The sequence below is a fragment of the Podarcis raffonei genome, chromosome 5 (assembly GCF_027172205.1).
Source record: "Podarcis raffonei isolate rPodRaf1 chromosome 5, rPodRaf1.pri, whole genome shotgun sequence".
NCBI lineage: Eukaryota > Metazoa > Chordata > Lepidosauria > Squamata > Lacertidae > Podarcis > Podarcis raffonei.
Window position 1 is genome coordinate 99,087,712 of NC_070606.1, and position 20,512 is coordinate 99,108,223.

The 20,512-nt window shown below is 47.1% G+C and overlaps 1 protein-coding gene across 6 annotated transcripts in view; it reads right to left on the reverse strand.

The window, feature by feature from the left end:
- Nucleotides 1–550: 550 nt before the first annotated feature.
- BCL6 (BCL6 transcription repressor) overlaps nt 551–20,512 on the reverse strand; it is a 31,615-nt gene continuing 11,653 nt past the window's right edge. Inside the window, exons 2-11 of one of the 6 annotated variants that reach the window (XM_053387359.1) lie at nt 15,035–15,147; nt 13,764–13,802; nt 12,078–12,250; nt 11,556–11,777; nt 9,683–10,678; nt 8,474–8,655; nt 6,420–6,587; nt 4,771–4,925; nt 2,708–2,845; nt 551–1,419 (exon numbers count right to left, since the gene is read on the reverse strand). In XM_053387359.1, the coding sequence (XP_053243334.1) occupies nt 1,276–1,419; nt 2,708–2,845; nt 4,771–4,925; nt 6,420–6,587; nt 8,474–8,655; nt 9,683–10,678; nt 11,556–11,777; nt 12,078–12,238 (2,166 nt within the window). In that variant the 5' untranslated portion in view covers nt 12,239–12,250; nt 13,764–13,802; nt 15,035–15,147 and the 3' untranslated portion in view covers nt 551–1,275. Of the gene's footprint in view, nt 1,420–2,707; nt 2,846–4,770; nt 4,926–6,419; nt 6,588–8,473; nt 8,656–9,682; nt 10,679–11,555; nt 11,778–12,077; nt 12,251–13,763; nt 13,803–15,034; nt 15,148–16,254; nt 16,472–20,512 lie in introns of those variants that run through there. The other 5 variants (XM_053387361.1, XM_053387362.1, XM_053387358.1 and 2 more) reach the window with 5 other exon arrangements.

Sequence of the window (20,512 nt, forward strand, 5' to 3'; positions counted from 1 at the left end):
CTTTAAAAAAACAACAACACCTGACATTCTCCATCAAGAGTCTGCAACGACCCCCTTTATAGCGACACCGTACCTCAAAACTGGGCTCTAATTTAGTCGAAAAGAAAGGCACTGTGAGAAAACGCAAAAAAAAAGAGAAATAAAAATAAAACCCCAAACGAACATTGTACATATATACAGACTGGGGGAAAGGAAAGAAAGAAAGAAAGAAAGAAAGAAAGAAAGAAAGAAAGAAAGAAAGAAGGAAAACAGAACACAAAATTACATTTTTTAAATTATTTTAAATTCCTTCTGCAGCTTTGTTGGTTTAATACACACTCTTTTTTTGTAAATTGTAAACCTTCACTTGCAAAAAATACAAATACACACTCAATGCTCTTAGACAAAATATTTTCTCACTAATACAGATGCAATACTTTTAAAATATCTTGTTAAGTGCTTTGTCACAATAAAGACTCCCAGATCAGCCATCCGCCTGCAGAGGCCTAGCAGGAGACTTTAATGCATATATATATATGTGTGTGTGTGTGTGTGTGTGTGTGTGTATGCATTTAATATCTCTTTTTTAAAGGTTTATATTTTTTATATATTTATATTTATATATATATTCATATATTTACAACTCTGCCATAGATTCCATCACCTTTGGTTAAAAAGTTAAAGCCCTCTCCACTCTGATAGCATATACAATCTCCCCGCCCGCCGCCACCCCGCTCTCTCGTTAAAAAACACACAATTTCATTTGCAAAAAAAAGGAAAAAGAAGAAAGAAATAACAATTTGTTCCCATGAAACGATCTACATTCCTCGTCTCCCGGCTGCAAAAGGATCAGGCCTTTTGCAGCGCAGACTTTTAAAAGACGGGGCTTCTTCACCCCCAGCTTCAAAACCCAAACTCTCTTGCACGTAAACACACACGTGCACACACACACACATACACACAAAATGTCGATCTAGCTATATATATATATAGATATATATAGAGAGATATATAGATATATATATATATACTTTTTTGAAAATTCACATAATTGGGAAGCAGGAAAAAACAAAAAGGAAATGTAAAACCCGTGTCATTATACTAGTTCTCTCTTCCTCCTTTGCAACTGCACTCCAGGCTTCGAGAGGCACTCCATTGTGTGACAATAAAGAATAATAAAGTTTTTGTCCCGTCCCCCCACTAAAGTGTTACAAGTTTCCTTTGGACATCGCCCCCACTGCCCTTCCTCCTCCTCCTAAGCCAGACCCTCTTTTCCCGAGAAACAGGTTTCTTCCTTCAGCAAGCCTTCGGGAGCTCAGCGGCGCCTTCCACTGTCGAGACACGGTACTGCACCTTGGTGTTGGTGATGGCGCCGTGCTTCTGGCGCAAGTGCAGGCGCAGCTGGCTTTTGTGGCGGAAGTGCAGGTTGCACTTTTCACACTGGAGGGAGGGGAGAGGAGAAAAAGCGAAAAGGTGTCAGATCAGGGCTCTAATAACAACAGGGATAATAATAATAATAATAATAATAATAATAATAATAATAATAATAATTATTATTTTTATTTATATCCCGCCCTCCCCAGCCGAAGCCGGGCTCAGGGCGGCTAACAACAATAAAACAATACAAAAGTACAACACAAACAATACTCTAAAATCATTCATTATAAAATTAATTTTATAATGTCTTGTCTGGTCTTTCTGTATGCAACAGCAGCAGGGAGAATGTTGGTAGCCAGTCATTGGAAAGGAAATTATATCCCAACAAAATGGGAATGGTTAAGTAAACTATGTGAGTACCTGGAGTTAGCAAAACGGAAGGATTTAATAAGGCATAAACCAAAAATTATAATTCAGAAGCAATGGGAATGCTTAAATGAATATTTATACAAGCAGGTTTCCTGAGGTTTCCACAACCTGAGGACCGCTTCTGCGCATGCGCAGATCATTCTGATGCCCAGAACTGGACACAGTATTCCAAGTGTGGTCTGACCAAGGCAGAATAGAGTGGCGCTGTGGTCTAAACCACTGAGCCTCTTGCGCTTGCCGATCAGAAGATCGGCGGTTCGAATCCATGCGACGGGGTGAGCTCCCATTGCTCGGTCCCTGCTCCTGCCAACCTAGCAGTTCGAAAGCACGTCAAAGTGCAAGTAGATAAATAGGTAAAGGTAAACAGCGTTTCCGTGCGCTGCTCTGGTTCGCCAAAAGCGACTTAGTCATGCTGGCCACATGACCCGGAAGCTGTACACCGGCTCCCTCGGCCAATAAAGCGAGATGAGCGCTGCAACCCCAGAGTCGGCCATGACTGGACCTAACGGTCAGGGGTCCCTTTACCTTTCAATAAGCAATGCTTTGTCTCTGTATTAAATTTAGTGCTTTTGATATGTAAGTTTTATCTACGTTACATGTGATTTATGCAGTATTTTTAAGATGCATACATCTAAGTAGCAATGTGATTTTATACAGTATTTTATATTGTGGGTTTCTGCGCTGTACCTATTCATCTTATACGTGAATGGCCTGTGGCCTGAGAATTAATAAAAGCATGACTTTTAAAGCCATCCAGGTTTTTGGCCACGGCTACCTGCTGGGGGAGAGCAGCCAGCTTGGCGAAGCCTGGCTTACAAGATCCTAGAATTGTAGAATTGGAAGGGACCCAGTGGGAAATCTAATCTAACCTCCTGCAATGAAGGAATCTCCAGCCACGGGGCGTTCAGACGCCACAACTTACATGGTAGGGCTTTTCCCCAGTGTGGATTCGCAGGTGACTCTTGAGCGTCTGCAGATGCCGGAATCGGGTCCCACAGATTTCGCACGGGTAGGGCTTCTCGCCGGTGTGTATCAGCACATGAGCTCTCAGGTGTGCTACCTGGCGAAAGGAATACAGGTGTCAAGAGGGGCGGTTCCCACAAGTTCGTTTGGGGCGTCAAAAGAAACAGGATTAACAAGAAACCAAGGTTAAAAAAAAAGAATGGAATTGCTTTTTAAAGATGAATGGGAACCCTTTACAAAGTATTTCAAGAAGCAACAAAACGAACTGGACTCCTTGGCAGGCTTTGAATAAACATTCACAAACTTTTTATTGATAACATTCAGATAGATACCGTATTTTTTGCTCTATAAGACTCACTTTTTCCCTCCTAAAAAGTAAGCGGAAATGTGTGTGTGTCTTATGGAGCGAATGCAGGCTGTGCAGCTATCCCAGAAGCCAGGACAGCAAGAGGGATTGCTGCTTTCGCTGCGCAGCGATCCCTCTTACTGTTCTGGCTTCTGGGATTCGGAATATTTTTTTCTTGTTTTCCTCCTCCAAAAACTAGGTGCGTCTTGTGGTCTGGTGCATCTTATAGAGCGAAAAATACAGTAAATTAAGGATCTGTACATTTTTGTAACATGCAGAAAATAACATATGTTGATAAACCAGAGAGAGGAGCTGAGCGAAGTCTGGGTGGGGGGAGAGTGGGTTATGTTTTTGGGGAGGGGGAGGGGACAAACAGAGGGGGAGAATTTAGGGATGATATGTTTTTTGATAAAATGTGATGTTGACATTACTAATAAAAAAATTAAAAAGAAAAAGAAGAAAGAATGGGATTGCTTTAAAAGCTACCTGACAAAATATGGTTCCAATAACTATTCTTGGTTGTGTGCCTAGATTAACAGGAATAAGGGAATTTTCTTTTTATAACTGAACAGAGATTACTTAAATGTAAGAGAAGTGTTGAAGCCGCAAAGAGTTAGAGGGAAGTCAATAAACATGTAAGGGACTCAAACCAGTTTCGGGGAACAGAAATAATATGACTGTAAGGAGGGGGGAGGAAAGAAGAAATATGAAGGTAACTTCTTTCTATGAATTTTGTGTATAGAATATTCAAATTATGGTTTGTACTCCTTAAATAATTTTGTGTATTTGACAAATATCTTTTTAATTTTTACAATTTTCTTTTAAGCATTTTCTTTTCTTTTTAGTATACGTGAGTGTACGGATGAATTTATTCTTTTTTTGGTAAATTTTAAAAATGCAATGAAGATTATATTACAAAATTTAAAACAAAACAAAACACACACACAAAAGAAAGACCCCCTTTGGTGCTGGCAGAGGGGTTCCAGAAGGGCCAAATTCTCTCTCTCTCTCTCTTTTTAAATAATCTTTATTAATTTAAATTACGCACATATACAAAGAATTTACAATCCCATACTACAAAAAGAAAATTAAAGAAAAAAGAATTAAGAAAAAAGAAAAGAAAAGAAGAAAACACAGAAAAAAAGAAAGAAGAAAAAGCAGATTTACGTGCATAAAAAAACCCTTAATCTTCCTAATTACAGTCATACCTCGGGTTGAATACGCTTCAAGTTGAGCGCTTGGAGTTGCGCTCTGCGGCAACCCGAAAGTAATGGAGTACGTTACTTCCGGTTTCACCGCTTGCCCATGCGCAGACGCTCAAAATGATGTCACACGCATGCGCAGAAGCGATGAAAAGCGACACGCGCTTGCGCATACATGCCGTTGCTAGTCACGTTTGCTTCTAGATGCGAGTGGGGCTCCGGAACGGATCCCATTCGTATCTCGAGGTACCACTGTAATACTTAAATAAACACTTAAATAAAAAATACTTCTGACAAAACGAGTCTTCCAATCATTCTCATTGTACTGTTTATACTGTCATTGCCCCCCCCCCCGCACAATTTTATATTTTTTAATATTGTTCCTGTCTATTCCACGAACGGTATTTGTTGTGTTTACAAGTATCACTCAAGTTCTGCTAATATGGCCAAATTCTCCGCCTACCAGCTACCCACCTGGACAAACCTCGCCCCACAGGTCTCGCACTTGTAGGGCTTCTCTCCCGAGTGGATCCGCGTGTGGGTCTTCAGGTTGGCCGGCCGGTTGAATTGGGCCCCGCAGATGCTGCAGCGATACGGCTTCTCGCCTGTCTCGACAAACAGAACGGAGCCTGTTTAGTGTCGCGGTACGAAGCAAAAGAAAGAAAAAGAGAGAAGGTGCTTCTATGAAAGTGCATGTGGCCCACCTAGAAGGGAGGGCGCGCCTTTGGGTAAGGAATGGGGCCTGGGCGACTAGGGTGCCCCCTCGCCTTCAAAACTCTCAGCGCCAAGGACCCAAATGGATAGGAAAGCCATAGGAAGTTGTCTTATACTGAGCCACACCATTGGCCCCTGCAGTTCAGTATTGTCAACATGGGCTGGCAGCATCTTCTAGCCCTGCCTGGAGATGCCATGGGGAGTTTAACCTGGGACCTTAATAATATAATAATTTATTATTCATACCCCACCCACCTGGCTGGGTTTCCCCACCCAACAGAATATTAAAAGCACAATAAAACATCAAACATAAAAAACTTCCCTAAACAGGGATGCCTTCAGATGTCTTCTAAAAGTCAGATAGCTGTTAATTTCCTTGACATTTGACGGGTGTTCCACAGAGCGGGCGCCACCACTGTGGAACGCCCTCCCACCAGATGTCAAAGAGAAAAACAACTACCAGACTTTTAGAAGACATCTGAAGGCAGCCCTGTTTAGGGAAGCTTTTAATGTTTAACAGACTATTGTGTTTTAATATTTTGTTGGAAGCCGCCCAGAGTGGCTGGGGTATTAATAATAATAATAATAATAATAATAATGTACCTGCATCCAGCGCAACCAAACCTACAGCGTACACAGATACTTAGACTGCGTACACTTTTTTCCATGTTACATGTGAATAACTCTACAAGGATACAGCTCAGCTCTCTGCATACCCAGATTGCATACTCGTTAAAATGTGAGCGCCCCTCATGATTTCCCCAGAACCGGATACGGGTTTGCCCCCATTTTACAGATGGGGAAAGGAGGTTGCAAAGGCCAGCCAGAGAGTCCATGGCCAAGGCGAGGTCATTTGAACTGCTGACTCCCTGGCTCAAAGCTCGCTCCCTTAACTTGATGATACTGCCTGTCTCAGATCCTTCCGCTGCCACAGATCACAAAGTGCTTTACAAACAGAAACAGTTTCGTCCCTTGAGAAAGGGCACCTCAACACTGCAGGGACACAAATTCCCACCGTCCTCAGACAATGGTCAGGGAAGGGGGGAATTGTGGCCCGCCATTAACCTGCACCGGTTCTCCCATTTTTGGTCCTCACTGAAGGTTTTGGGGGTTTAGTTTCATTTCAGCCAGACATACGGGGGGAAATGGAAGGTGGAACGGACTCCTTGAGGACCTGGTGGACTCTTGTTTCGTGGAGGTGCTTTAGAAGTTGGACGGCCATCTGCCAGGGATACTATAGCTGAGATTCCTGCATTGCAGGGGGTCAGACTAGATGGCCGCTTGAGGCCCCTTCCAACCCGGCAATCCTGCGGTTCCACGGCCCCAGGCCGCACGGCTCCCTCGGCCTGACCATCCACCATCCCGACAGACCTCTCCCCTGCCCCTGTGGCGGCCCGGAAGCGCCATACCTGTGTGCACAGTTTTATGGCTGGCAAGGTTCCCTTTGTAGCGGAAGGAGGCCTGGCAACGGTCACACTTGTAGGGCTTGTCGCTGTGCATTTGGAGGGAGTGTCTCTTCAGCGACGCCTCTTCCGAAAAGCGGCAGTGGCACTCGTTGCAGAAAAAGGTTCCGTTCTCTGTCGGGGGAACCGAAGGAGGAAGAGGCGGCCGGGAGTCAGAGGAAGCTAAGCGCAACAGCTAAGCACACACAAACACACACATACGGGGGCTAGCTTGTGCCAGTATTGCTGCTTGGGGGACGGGAAGATCCAGAGGGACCCTCAATTCCTCCTTACTGGAAATCCTCGTCCGCCAGAGCCAACGTGGCCTAGCGCTTGTGCCGGACTTGGGTTTGAATCCCCATGAACTCGCTGGGTTTGACTTTTGGGGCCAGTCACTGCCTTCTCTGAGCCTAGCCTACCTCGTAGGGTTGTCGTTGTGGGGTTTAAAGGGGGGAGGCGGGAGCCACGTGCTCCACCTCGAGCTCCTCTGAAGGAATGATCGCTGGGTGCGGAGCACACTCCCCCTCACAGATAAGGCCACAGCTGTCTGAACATCTTGCCCTCTGTCTAACGTTTTGCGGTCTCAGTAGTCTGCCATGTCCTGTCTGTGACCTTTGTCTCTGAGACCTTTGTCTCCTTCGTCACACACTGTGCAAGGGGAAAATGACGCGGTGGAAACAGGTGCCAGAATAGCTTTGTACCACCCCACGATCTCGGGACTGGAAGATGTGCAAAGGTCGCAGCCCAAAATGTATCTGCCTGGGTTTGCATATTGTGTCAATAAAAGGAGCCTCCACAGAGCTGGCCGGCAGCTTGCTTGCAGCTCACCTGTGCGCAGCTCACCTGCATTATCAACTCCTGCCTCATGTCCTTCACTTCACTCCTTGGAGGAGGAAAAGGTGGACTACAGATGCATTGGGTAAGATAAACAGCTGCTGCATGCTCTAGGGCAGAGGCGAAATTGCACGGCGAATGCAGGCGCCGGCTTCTCCTGGCAGAGTGGGGCAAATGCCAGGAGACCCTGCCATTAATATAAAGCCCCATTGGCACTGGTACCAGAGCTGATCCAGCTCAGTTTCTGGGGAGGGGGAAGGGGGCGCTGTGCAAAACTCCAGGTGTGTGGGTGGAGCAGGGGACCTCGGGGCTACATGCCAGCAGGGTGGCGCACAATGTTGGATGGGTGGCTTAACACTCCCCCCCCCCATCCAGGCTTTATCTTACAAAAGACACGTCTGGCCTCCGCAAAAGAGGTTTGTACAGCACTATGTGATCCGAAAGGATGTGAAACGGCTTTGCCCACCCTCTCCCCCACAAATAGAGATTCTAAACCAGATGTTGCTGGAGCTAGAGAAATACATTTTGGGTGGTTGTTGTTTTTTTAAATCAAATATGAAAAATTTTCAGTCCAGTTTTGGAGAATTTCAGAGCCTTGGATCGCTTTGGCTTTAGGTTTTCGGAACCTGAATTCGGGATGTTCTGAATTTCCGAATTAAGGGATGCAATATTTGGATTGTGCGGATGAGACTCTGAAAGGGATGTGCAGCACAGGAATGATCTGGTTCCAGAAAGAAACCATTTGACGCTGGTTAGTTTTTTTAAGAGAGCTTTCAAAAAAAAAACAACCTTTGAATTGGGAAAGCCACCTAATCATTATCTGAACGGATTTCATTGGCAGAAGAGGGGTTTCCTGCTTGCTACGTGTTGTATCTTATAAGGCCAGAGATTGGCTGCTGGGTACCTATATACTGTGTGCCCGTAGAGTGAGCAAGCAGGGGAAATGAGAGCGTGCAGGGAACATAGGGAATCTGCTTTACGGCGAATCAGACCATTGCTCCGTCTGATCCGCTATCGCCCACAATGCTCTCCAGGGTTTCAGACAGAGGGCAATCCCAGCCCTGCATGGCAGCGCCAACCTGGGACTGAACTCGCCAGGGCCTTCTGCGAGCCAAGCACGTGTCCCTGTGCTGAGCTATGAAACTCCATTGCTGAAATAATCATGAAACGGATTGGTCTGGGCTTACCACAACTGGAGTCGGAGTATTCCGATTGCGTTTCTCCCATCTCTTCTCCGAAGTGTGAGCCGGGGGTATGAAGGCACATTTCAGAATGCTGTGGGGATTGCGAACCGCAGGAGCTGCACTTGGAAGAATGCAGGTACAAAGGCGACTGGTCGTCGCTGCCGCGAGGAGACCCATCTAGCGACCTAGGCAGAGTGGGGGGGGCGGAGTGTAAGCAACATAGACGGAATCACAGAACTGTAGACCTGGCAAGGGGCCCCCCGAGGGTCATCCAGTCCAACCCACGGCAGTGCAAGGAATCCCAGCTAAAGAACCCCTTTGGCAGATGGCCCCCCGACCCCTGTTTCATGGCAACCCCTGTTTCATCTCTCCTCCTTCTCTCATGACACAACCAGAACTCATGGACATCCAAAGTGTTGGAAGATTCAGAGTAAATAAAAGAAAGTCCTTCTCCACGCGCCGTAGAGTTAAACTGTGGAACTCCCTCCCGCAGGAGCCAGTGACGGCCAGACAGCTTTAAAAGAGGACTGGACAAATTCATGGAGTAGGGGGACTATCAATGGCTTCTAGCCACCATGACCATGCTGTGCCTCACACAGTTGGAGGCAGCAATGTTGCTGGAAGCGTCAGGTGGGGAGAGGGCTCTCGCACTCAGATCTTGCTAGCAGGCTTCGTGAGAACAGGATGCTGAGCAGATTGGGCCATTGGCCTTATCCAACAGGCTTGTCTGATGTTCTTGTTTGGGGGGAAATGGGATCCAACAGCTAATTCTCCCCTGATCTCCTCAATGGCCCAAATAGGACTAATTTAGCCAGCTAGCCTTGGTGATCATCTAATGTTTATTGAATGGATTCTCCCTCTAAATTGATTTTTGAATTTATCGTTATTCACGTTTTATACTGTATTTTATGCTGTTTTTTGTTTCATCAATTAAGTGTTTTAAATTTGTTGTTAGCCGCCCTGAGCCCGGTTTTCTGAACCGGGAAGGGCAGATAATAAATAAAATATTGTTATTATTATTATTATTGGATTATTATTTATTTTCTTATTATTTATTTTATTTTCTCACCCCTCTTTGCTCTGCCCGAAGCTGAGGGCTTCAGTGATGGGGAGGAGGGTGGAGAAAGAAAATAGAAGCTCTCCACCTCTTTGCCACATTCAGTGGGCCTTTGGTGAGCCCGTAAGGAGCCCCAACCAACCAGGAGCTTTTACCTGTTGACGATGTTGTTCAGCCTGCTGGCCTGAGGGATCGTCGAGTCCTCCCCGTTGATGCTCATCTTGGTGGGGGACTGAACATCCAAGCTCTCGGGCTCCATCGACTGCTGGCAGGTCAGGGAGGGGGCATAGGTGTGGGGGGAGAGGGTCCCCGCCTCGCCCTGCTCAGGGCCGTCCGGCTTGGCGCTCTGGTTGAGCGAGTTGAGCACGATGAACTTGTACTTCTTCCAGTTGCAAGCCTTGGGGTCGGTGGGGCTTTTGGCCGAGGGTGGCCCGCCGGGCCCTTGCCCGATGCAGGCGTTCTTGCTGCTGCTGGACTCGGTGGGCGAGTTGGGCTGGCAGTCTGACTTCTGCGGGCTCTGGGGGCTGACCAGGACCTTGCGGTTCATGGGGGCGTTGCTTGCCTCGAAGCGCTGGCTGATGTCGTCTTCGGCAGGCGACCTTTCCTCCTCCTTCCCTGCCTTGTCGCAGGGGAAGTAGGCGCTGTTCCGGGCTACCAAGGGGGCGGCAGGCTTGGGGGCAGGGGCGCCGCTGTAGTGCACATCACTTTTGACCTCTTCGGCAGCAGCTTTCTTCGGGGAGTAGATGGCGGCCTGGCACATGCCGGGAGATACCTCGGTGACGCTCCGGGCATAACCGGCAGCGCCCGTCCTGGATGCGCCGCACGGCAGCGCCCGCTCCCTCGGGAAAGGGTTGGCCCTGGAAATGTCCGACAGGGGCATCCTTGCTTCCCGCAGCTCATCGTCTGAGAAGAGGTACCCGCCGACCGGCATGGGGCTGTATCCAGTGTAGGAGATGGGGGAGCCCGAAAGGCCGCTGTACAAGCCAGGGACAAAGGCTCTTCCGTCGCAGATGGACCCGTTTCGGAGAGGCAGCCCGCTTTCGGAGACTTCCCTGCTGCTCCTGTATGCCATCATGTCCGGGTGGCTGGCCAGGCGACCGCCCAGAAAGTCTTCCCGCTGAGTCTTCACGGCAGACATCATCTCTGTGTCACTGGACGTGGCGGGAAGGGAGAGAAAGAGAGAGGGAAATGTTGGAATAATTGATAGATCATGGTCACAACATGCATTTCCTTCTTCCTACATTAGAACACAGATAGAAGATACTGTCCTCTGCCCCAGCTGCAACCAAGCATGTCTCTCCTGTATCTACAGCCACAGCAGGCGCTGTGACTCTCCAACAGTTTCATAGAATTGTAGACTTAGAAAGGACCCCGAGGATCATCTCGTCCAACCCCCTGCAAGGCAGCTGTCCCATATGAGGATCAAACCTGCAACCTTGGCATTAGCGCCATGCTCTAACCAAGTGAGCTATCCATGCGCTAGTTTGACCACCCCCGAAGGCGCACTCTTCTTCCACTGTCTCCTGAGACAGATGGATGCCAACTAACCAACATAAGAGGGTAAGATGAGCCTGCTGTAGCAGGCCAATGGGGGCCCATCTAGTCCAGCATCCTCTTCTCATGGTGGCCAAGGGAAACCCATGAGCAGGATCAGAGCAGAACAACAGCACTCTTCACCTCCTGTGGTTGCCAGCAACAGACCTCTCTTCCTCCAGGAATTTGTCTCCGCTTTTAAAGCCATCTAGATCAATGGCCACCACTGCCTCCTGTAGGAGCAAGTTCCATAGACAGATAAAAGAAGAACATTCGTTCTTCAAACATTCAGCTTCCTTGGATGTCCATGTTTCCTACTTTGGCGTGAAACCAGGGCTGGTGGTGGTAGAGCAACACAGCAGACCCCTAAGAGTGAGGACTGGTCAGGTTCTGCTGGACCTAGCAGTAGAAGGAGCTACCCTAAGACCACACAACATTCTCGAAAAATGCATAGCCATGGACTGACCTCACTGAGGTTAGCCCGGGCCAACTCACCTGGTGTTGACCAGCCTCCGGCACGTATCTACCACGTGTTCCATCTGCAGGTAGAGAGCCGTGGTCATGACAGCCATGATGTTGCTTTCCCGCAGGTTGAGACGGGAGGTGTACATGAACTCCAGGAGGATGCCGAAGCCTTCGGGGTTGATCTCTGGGTCCAAGTTGATGACGTTCAAATTGCACTTCAGCTGATCGGTGAAAATGCTGTAGAAAAGGCCACTGGGATGAAGAGAAGAAGAAAAAACAGAAGTGGAGAAGTGTTTATTTATTCATTTTACAGCCCACCTATCTTCCAAGGAGCTCAAGGTACATGGCTCTTACTCAGAAGAATTGCAGAGCATAGCCAAGAAGCCATTGAGAGCCCTCTGCTCCATCAATTAGCCTCCAGCCATCCCAGTCGGTGGCCGTCCTGTGGCAGTGAGTTCCACAGTTAACTATGCACTGTGTGAAGAAGGGACTTCCTTTTATCAGCACTCAGCTTCAGGGGATGTTGGCGAGTTCTGGGGTTGTTCTCCTCACCTGCAGGCCATCAGGACTGTTTTGTGGGCTCGGAACTGTTCCCGGTTGACAATGATCACCACGTCCGTCAGGATATCCCTGCTCCTGAGGCGGTTGAGATTGAGGAGGACGTCGCTCGCGTGTCGGGTGAACTGGATGCAACTGTCTGCCGGTGAAGCCATCTTGGGTCTGTCCTGTCGGCGTGCAGAAGAAGGGAGCAAAGGCGGAAATTATTACGAGCATTGCAAAGAGGTCCTGGCTGCAGGTGGTCCTAGGCGGAGATCTATGGGGTCAGGAGGGCTTTTTATTTCAGCAGTGAGCTCATCTATAGAACACACGCCTGAGGCTCTAGTCAAGACTTCCTCAACCTGGGGCCCTCGAGAAGTTTCGCACTACAACTCCAATCAGCCCCATACACTCCAAACACATGGTTAGGCCTGTTTGACTCCCACTTCAAAGCTGTTGTGAAGGAGCAGCAGCCTGTAGAGAAACAGGCCTGCTAGATATTACCAGCAGTGCATGGGACCTTAAAGTAGAGCCTCCATAGCCAGAGAGAGTGTACCTCTAACATAGATCGCAAGTGAACTGGTGGAACTGCAACCCACCTCCATGCCCTGCTTATAAGCTCTCAAAAGCAACTGGAAAGTGAAGCTTTAGCTGGTTGGGACTGGCCTGATCTAGAGAAGGCCATCCCAAACTGGAAAGATGCTATGCCAGGCCGGCAGTGACTGGGAGCTGAACGTTTTCACTGGTGAAAATTCCTTAGAGTGGATTTTTTCTGCCTAAGGAGGATTGTCAGCTTATTTCATCTGCCCCAGAAATTTCTTCAAAGGCTCGTTTTGAATTTTAGGGGCGGAGGGCTGAATGCTGGCGATTGTCCCCGTTGCCTTTTAATTGCACTTTGAAACTATCTTTTAAAATTCTTTCAAAGTGTATCATGGCGGGTCTTACTTGCAGTTTCTGGTTTTGACTGTGTGAAAGCTGCTCTGAGGCCTCAGGGGGGTCACAAACATGGCCAAGCATTTAAGGTAAACCAAAACACCAAGAAGTAGAGACCACAAAGTACCGTATTTTTTGCTCTATAAGACTCACTTTTTCCCTCCTAAAAAGTAAGGGGAAATGTGTGTGCGTCTTATGGGGCGAATGCAGGCTGCGCAGCTATCCCAGAAGCCAGAACAGCAAGAGGGATTGCTGCTTTCACTGTACAACGATCCCTCTTGCTGTTCTGGCTTCTGAGATTCAGAATTTCCCCCCCCTGTTTTCCTCCTCCAAAAACTAGGTGCGTCTTGTGGTCTGGTGTGTCTTATAGAGCAAAAAATATGGTATTTCAAAGTGTATCATGGTGGGTCTTATTTGCCGTTTCTGGTTTTGACTCTGCAAAAGCTGCTCTGAGGCCCCAGAGGGGGGTCACAAACATGGCCAAGAAATTTAAGAAAAACCAAAACACCAAGAAGTAGAGACCGCAAAGTAATTCCCTCCCAAAGAGGGGCAGGTGGAAGGAAGCCTTCGACACCCGACTGCGGGAGCGCAGCCACCACGAAACCCACCCACTCGGTTCCCATCAGCAAAGTAGGGAGGACGCCACTTGTGTTTTTATTTCCTTAAATCAAGCCAGACGCCCTCCTGGAAAACGCTTCCAGCTGAGACAGCTGCAATATTCCATTCGACACACTTGAAAGAAAGAGGCATGCAATTACGGAGCCGTACCTCCAGCTTCAATTCACAGTCGAAGGGTTTCTTTCAGACCTGCGCAGACAAAACACAAAAACACAAAGAACCTTGTAAGTATATATATATATATATAAGCAGAGCCTGCATGATTGAGCCAGTGGCCCATTTAGTCCAGCATTCTGTTCTTACAGTGGTCAGCCGGATTCCCCAACAGGAAAACCACAAGCATTCATATAATTATCATTCATTGTATTTAAATTCCGCCTTTCTCCTAAGCTGGGATTCAAGGCGGCTCCGGACATTTAAAAACAACATTATAAAATGCAAAGTAATGAATGCAAACTGGTTAAAAACAATAATTAAAATACACCAGGACACATGGAGAACCAGCAATTAAAACTACAGTTTGCCCCGGCAGCAGTCCAGCGGTCAGCAATGTCTGCACCTTCGTCTCCAAAGGCCTTTCTGAAACCAGGAGGATAACAAAGAGGGAGCCAGGCTGACCTCTCTTGGGAGTGAATTCGTAGGATCATAGAGTTGGAGGGACCCCAAGGAATCTCCTTCCTTGTAATCATAGAGTTGGAAGGGACCCAAAGCACAGCCAGTGCCACAATATGGGAGCAGCCACAGAAAAGGCTCTGTCTAGGTAATCACCAGCTGTGCTTCGGATGTTTGATGAGACTAAGGGAACTCAGCGAGACCGAGGGAAGATGCTCGCCCAGGGATCTCAGCATCTTGGGCTGGTTCATAATGGGAGATGTGATCTTTCAGGTAGCTTGGACACTTTGAATTGTGCCCAGAAACAGATCAGTAGGGAGTGAAGTCATTTTAACACGGGAGTGACATGTTCCCTTTGTCTGGCAACATTCAGCAGTCTGGAATTGCGGTCAACAACAACAACAACAACAACAATTATATGCTGCCCATCTGACTGGGTTGTCCCTGGCCACTCTGGGTGGCTCCTAACAAAATATTAAAAACAAAATAAAACTACAGTGCTAGCCAGGTATTAACATGACAGGGACCCAAGTGGTCAATGCTTTTTTTATATAGTACAGTGTGAAAGTTATAACTCCATTGAAGATGCTCAGTGCATGACCAGTAGTTTTCTTTCACCTACTCCGCCCCAAAGGTCTTACAAAGGCACTTGGGCCACAGAATCAGGGTGGGGTTTGTCAGAGCAGCAACAAAACCCAACACACCGGCAAAGCTCCCTTCCATGACCCTTTTCCAAACGTCACAAGCCACACAACAGATGTGTGGTTGTTGTTTTTTTAAAAAAATTAATAGAGGTGTTGGGCTCTTACACAAAAAGCACAGAAGAATCTTGTGGCACCACAAATTTATCATGGCATAAAGCTCCCATGGACTCGAGCCTATGTCGTCAGATACCCGTTGCGAAATCTTAGGTGGACGGTATCTAAAAGGAGAATATCAAAAGGTGGGAGTTGAATGGCAATGGAATGCAAAGATTACAGTTGGTGAAGATTACAGTTTAAATATAGTTTTGCTGCAACAGATGCAGTTTGCACCTCGAAAGCCTCTCCCGATTCAGATGGGACAGAGAGATGGAGCCGAGTGCGAACCATATATTGATGACACTTCACTCCAGACCTCCTGATGACAACTCCCAGATGTCAAGACAGCAAAGGGGATAAAATGTGGGACCCTGTGGGAAACCATAGGGCAATTCCTGTGGTGCCAACAATAGCTTCCCATCAATAGTCCTCTTCAAATATCTCAAGGGCTGTCACATGGGAGATGGAGCAAGACTGTTTTCTGCGGACTAATTTGGAAGGTGGTGGACTCTCCTTCCTTGGAGACTGTTAAGCAGAGGTCGGATGGCCATCTGTCATGTAAATTGCATCCAGCTGATATCCCTGCATTGCAGGGGGTTGGACTAGATGACCCTTGAGGGTCCCTACAATTCTCTGATCTGCAGGGATGGGAATGGAGGTGGAACCAAAAGCATCCCACACGTTATTATTTTTTAATGCCACAGTTCTTTCTTTTAAATCGAGCTGGGGACAGATCTCCTGTCTTCCCAGCGTTGCATTTTGAAATCTCAATAAAAACCACACTGTAAAAAAAAATAAATCTCTGTTATGTGGCTCTTGTGATCTGGCCCATAAAAACACTCCCACACCCATGAAGGAAAAACAGTGTGGGACGTGTGGCGCTGAATTGCAGTGCAGCATCTAATTGCCAGCGTAAAAAAAATGTGTGCCATTACGATTCCATTTCGGAGACATGAAAGGGAGAACAGCCCCTCCACAAAGCCGCCTGGAATCTTGCATAATTGCCGCTTCAGATTTTGAAGGCTCAGGGGAGAGCCTCTCTTGACACAGCTCGTCTCAAGCCATCAAGCTTGAAGAGGGAGTGCCAGGGGCGCGTTACGGCTGTGGCGGTTGTGATGACACAAGACGCAGGGAGCTACCGGCAGCTAGAACAGGCGTGCCAGCGCCTAACATTTGGGCTCATTAGCTACCAGACCAAATCCAAGGTGTTACTCTTGGGAGCAGTTTACCTGTGAGATTGCTTCATCCCAGATGTGCCCACTTGATCTCTTCAATCAGTAGAACGGGCAGCCCAGGTGCCAAATCACATCTGTTCTGCGTGTGTAAGAACTCAATGTTTGAGTGTGACAGTGCATATACTTTGGAACTCCCTGCCTATTGATATCAGTGTATTGATCTTGTTTAGACAAGCCTATCCTGATGCTTAGAAACTTGATGCGAGTTTTAACCTGTTTCAGTATTTTAACTTTTTGTAACTGTTTTCGATGGTGCTGGAGAAGACTCTTGAGAGTCCCATGGACTGCAAGAAGATCAAACGCATCCATTCTTAAGGAAATCAGCCCTGAGTGCTCACTGGAAGGACAGATTGTGAAGCTGAGGCTCCAAGACTTTGGACACCTCATGAGAAGAGAAGACTCCCTGGAGAAGACACTGATGCTGGGAAAGATGGAGGGCACAAGGAGAAGGGGGCGACAGAGGACGAGATGTTTGGATAGTGTTTTCAAGGTTACCAGCATGAGTTTGACCAAACTGCGGGAGGTAGTGGAGGACAGAGGTGCCTGGCGTGCTCTGGTCCATGGGGTCACGAAGAATCGGACACAACTAAACGACTAAACAACAACAACAACTGTTTTCGAGATATAGTGGTAATTTTTTCTTGATTTTCCCGTTTTAGCTTTTCCGTAAACTGCTCTGAGGATTTTTTTTAAATGATTTTTAAACCCATCAAGCATTGTATAAATTCCATGAAATAAATAAATGAACAGCAACAAAAGCAAGAGGGCCAATTGCTCTGCCTCCAGATTCCTGCGCTCAAGCGGGAAAACTTTTGATATTTTTAAAAATCAATGTTTTTATTAGGAATTTTTAAAACAAATAACGAGTCTAGTCTAGCGAAAACATCAATCATGTTGCAAAAAGATTCGCCACAACTGCAAAAAAATATTGCATAGGAGCTGATAAGGTATTTTGGACACGGTTTGCGGAAGACTAAACAATAAAATCTTGCTGGGGGCCTGCAAAGTTTAGCAACTCCTGCAAAGTTGGCAGAAGTGAACTCACGCCTTATGAACGGTACCCCATGAACATGCTAGCACCCTTTCCGAACCCCTCATTTCTCTTTCAGCTTCTAAAGGGAACCACCCCCCTTTCCTGCTCATAGCCTACTCCTGCTTTGCTAAAATGTGCAAAACTTTGCTCCAGTCGCCCATCCATATGTCCTCATCACTACCTGTTTGTGGACAACCCAGAGGCGTCTTGGGTTTTCTTGATCTCTCGACCAGAGTTTCCACTTTTAATAGTTGGGTTGTTTTCTGAGATTGTTTTATAGTGCGTTTTAATTACGGGTGATATAATGTTTGTGTAATTGGCGGCCTCACTTTGTAAACCACTCAGAAGCCTATTTGGGCATGAAACGATATATGAATTAAATTATCGTCATCATCTGGTTGGCAGCTGCGGGACAAAAGGCTACTGGCCTCAATAAGCCTTCTGTTCTGATTTGCAGATCTTTCTTCTTTCCCCCCTTGCTTAAATCAGCTGCACCAAAGGCTGGGGCAGGTCACAAACTCCCAGTTATATACCCATTCAGATGTTTGTCAGAGCTTCTTGTTAAAAGCCATCAAGGGAAGCTGTGATTCACTAGTTAGAGATTGGAACTATATTTTGCTATTTCTGACCAGCCTGTTTCCTATACCAAAAGGAAGAAGAGAAAGCACGTTGACCATCAACATATCAGATCTCACTTTCAGATGCAGAGAGAGCCCTTTCTGTGCATCTCCAACTCAGCTGCCATTCTCCGCTTTAAAACAAAAACTGCTACGCTAAAATTAATCATCATCACGCTTGCCTTCGTCAGAAAGTTTCACACTAAACTTGTAAGCACTTTTCTCTCCGCAAGAGAGCAGCCTTGCATGAGAAATACAACCAAGTCCCTTCTTGCAGTTCCTTTTATTGAAGGAATTTAGATCACAAGCCAGCCTTGCAATCATTGACCAGCTACCCACTTATACAGCTGGCACAACAGAATGGCTACACACAGAATGGAAAGCTACCGGATCCAATCATCCAATCGCCTGCCTTCCTGCTCCACACAATCTCCCGGCCTTCCCTAAGCCACAAATCTTTACACCAACAGAAGCTGGCCCAATAAAAGATAAGACATCAAGATCTCCCAAAGCTTCGGGGAAAGAGGATAAAAAAACGCTCATGCAATTTCTCACCATGCGCAAGAGAAATCCAGACTCCTATAGGGAAATCGTAGGACTGTGTCCACAATTTAAGAAGGATGTTGACATGCTGGAATGTAGGGTGACCAAGATGATCAAGGGTCTGGAAACCAAGCCTGATGAGGAACGGTTGAGGGAGTTGGGGATGAGGGAGTTGAGACTACGAGGAGAAAAGATAGCCGCCTTCAAATATCTGAAGGGCTGCCACATCATAATAATATTTTTTTATTTATACCCCGCCCTTCCGGGTTCAAAAACCGGGCTCAGGGCGGCTAACAACAAATTTAAAACACTTAATTATAAAAGCAGCATAAAAGACAGTATAGAAACATGAATAACAATAAAATTCAAAAATCAGTTTAGGGGAAATAAGCATTAGATAATCCCCAGGGCTAGCTGGCTGAATTGGTCCTGCTTGGGCCAGCAAGGAGGCCAGGGGAGAATTAGCTGTGGGATCTCAGAGCTTCATAAAAGGGGAGGAGGAGGGAAGGGAAGGGAAATAAAAGATGAGGCTGAATTCAAATTAAAGGCCAGACGGAATAGCTCTGTCTTACAGGCCTGACGGAAGGAGGTTAAATCCTGAAGGGCCCTGGTCTCATGGGACAGAACATTCCACCAGGTCGGAGCCATCACTGTAAAGGCCCTGGCCCTGGTGGAGGATAGTCTGACTTCCTTAGGGCCCGGGACCTCTAAACTATGGTTATTCATGGACCTTAAGGTCCTCTGTGGGGCAGACCAGGAGAGGCGGTCCTGTAGATACGGTCCCATAGATATGAAAGGCAGAGCAGGAGCCAAACCAATGCATTCAAGTTACAAGTCCGGAGATTCCAACTAAACATTGGGAAGAGCTTTCTGAGACATCGGAACGGAATTCCTCAGAAGGCTGTGGACTCTCCTTCCTTGGAGGTTTTCAAGCAGAGGTTGCATGGCCATCTGTCATGGATTCTCTGGCTGTGGTTCCTGCATTGCAGCAGGGTCAGACTAGATGACACCTGGTGTCTCTTCCAACTCACCCTTCATTGTCCCACTTTTTGAAGGCAGCATCACCTCTGCTGCATTTGGGTTCTTTTTCATAGAATTGGAAGGGACCCAAAAGGTCACTGGGTTCAAGGCCTTGCAGGGAAGGAATTTTTAACTGCATTCCGTACTGTTTCATTTCAGTTGCAAGGCAGGCCCTCGCCAAAAAAGGTGGCTTTTATTTTTAAAGTATATTTCTTATGCTTCAGCACCACCACTGCTTGGAAAAAATTTCATACATCATTTCTGAATTGTGTTAATTGTTTTGATGGATTTGCTGTCACCGTTTGCTTTGTCTATATGCTGTTCGGCTTGATAGTTCAGCGGCTACAATGTGTTGTTGTTCCTTAATGCTACTGCGATCCTTCTGAGCTGCCTTTTTGCCCAACATTTGTTTCTGGGAAAGCAAAATGCAAATGCCAAAGCAAATCCGAAGGGAACCTGGTATCCCTCAGAAGGAACCCAGCCACAGTTGTGAGGCTCCCCCTACCCCCCGGGAGCAGATCTGCAATGGCAAACAAGCCTCCCAGAAGGACAACTTATAGGCCCTCTGCATAACGTGGCCATAGGAGTAGCAGGTGCTCTCCTCTCTCTGCTCTCGGCTCGCCCAAGGCGATGCTGAAATCCTAAAGTTCTGGCAAACGCAGGAAGATAGGAAACTGCTTTAGATAGAGCCATAGTGCTGGTCTGACTAGCTCAGCATTTCCCACACTGACTGGCAGCATCTTCTCTCCAGGGTTTCAAGGCAGATATCCCAGGGATGGAAGGAGACCTTCTTTCTGCTTGCTGCTCCGTCACTGAGCTATGGCTGTTCCAACATTAGAAACTCAGGTATATAACCTAGGCGCCGAATGGCACCTTGAATCTAGATTGCGGTTGCCAACACAGAATGTCCGTTTGCCCAGGGGTTGGACTAAATGGCCTTTGGGATCCCCTAGACTGGTGACTGGGAGTGGCCGCTGGGACCATGTAACACCGGTCCTGAGAGATCTGCATTGGCTTCCAGTACATTTCCGAGCACAAT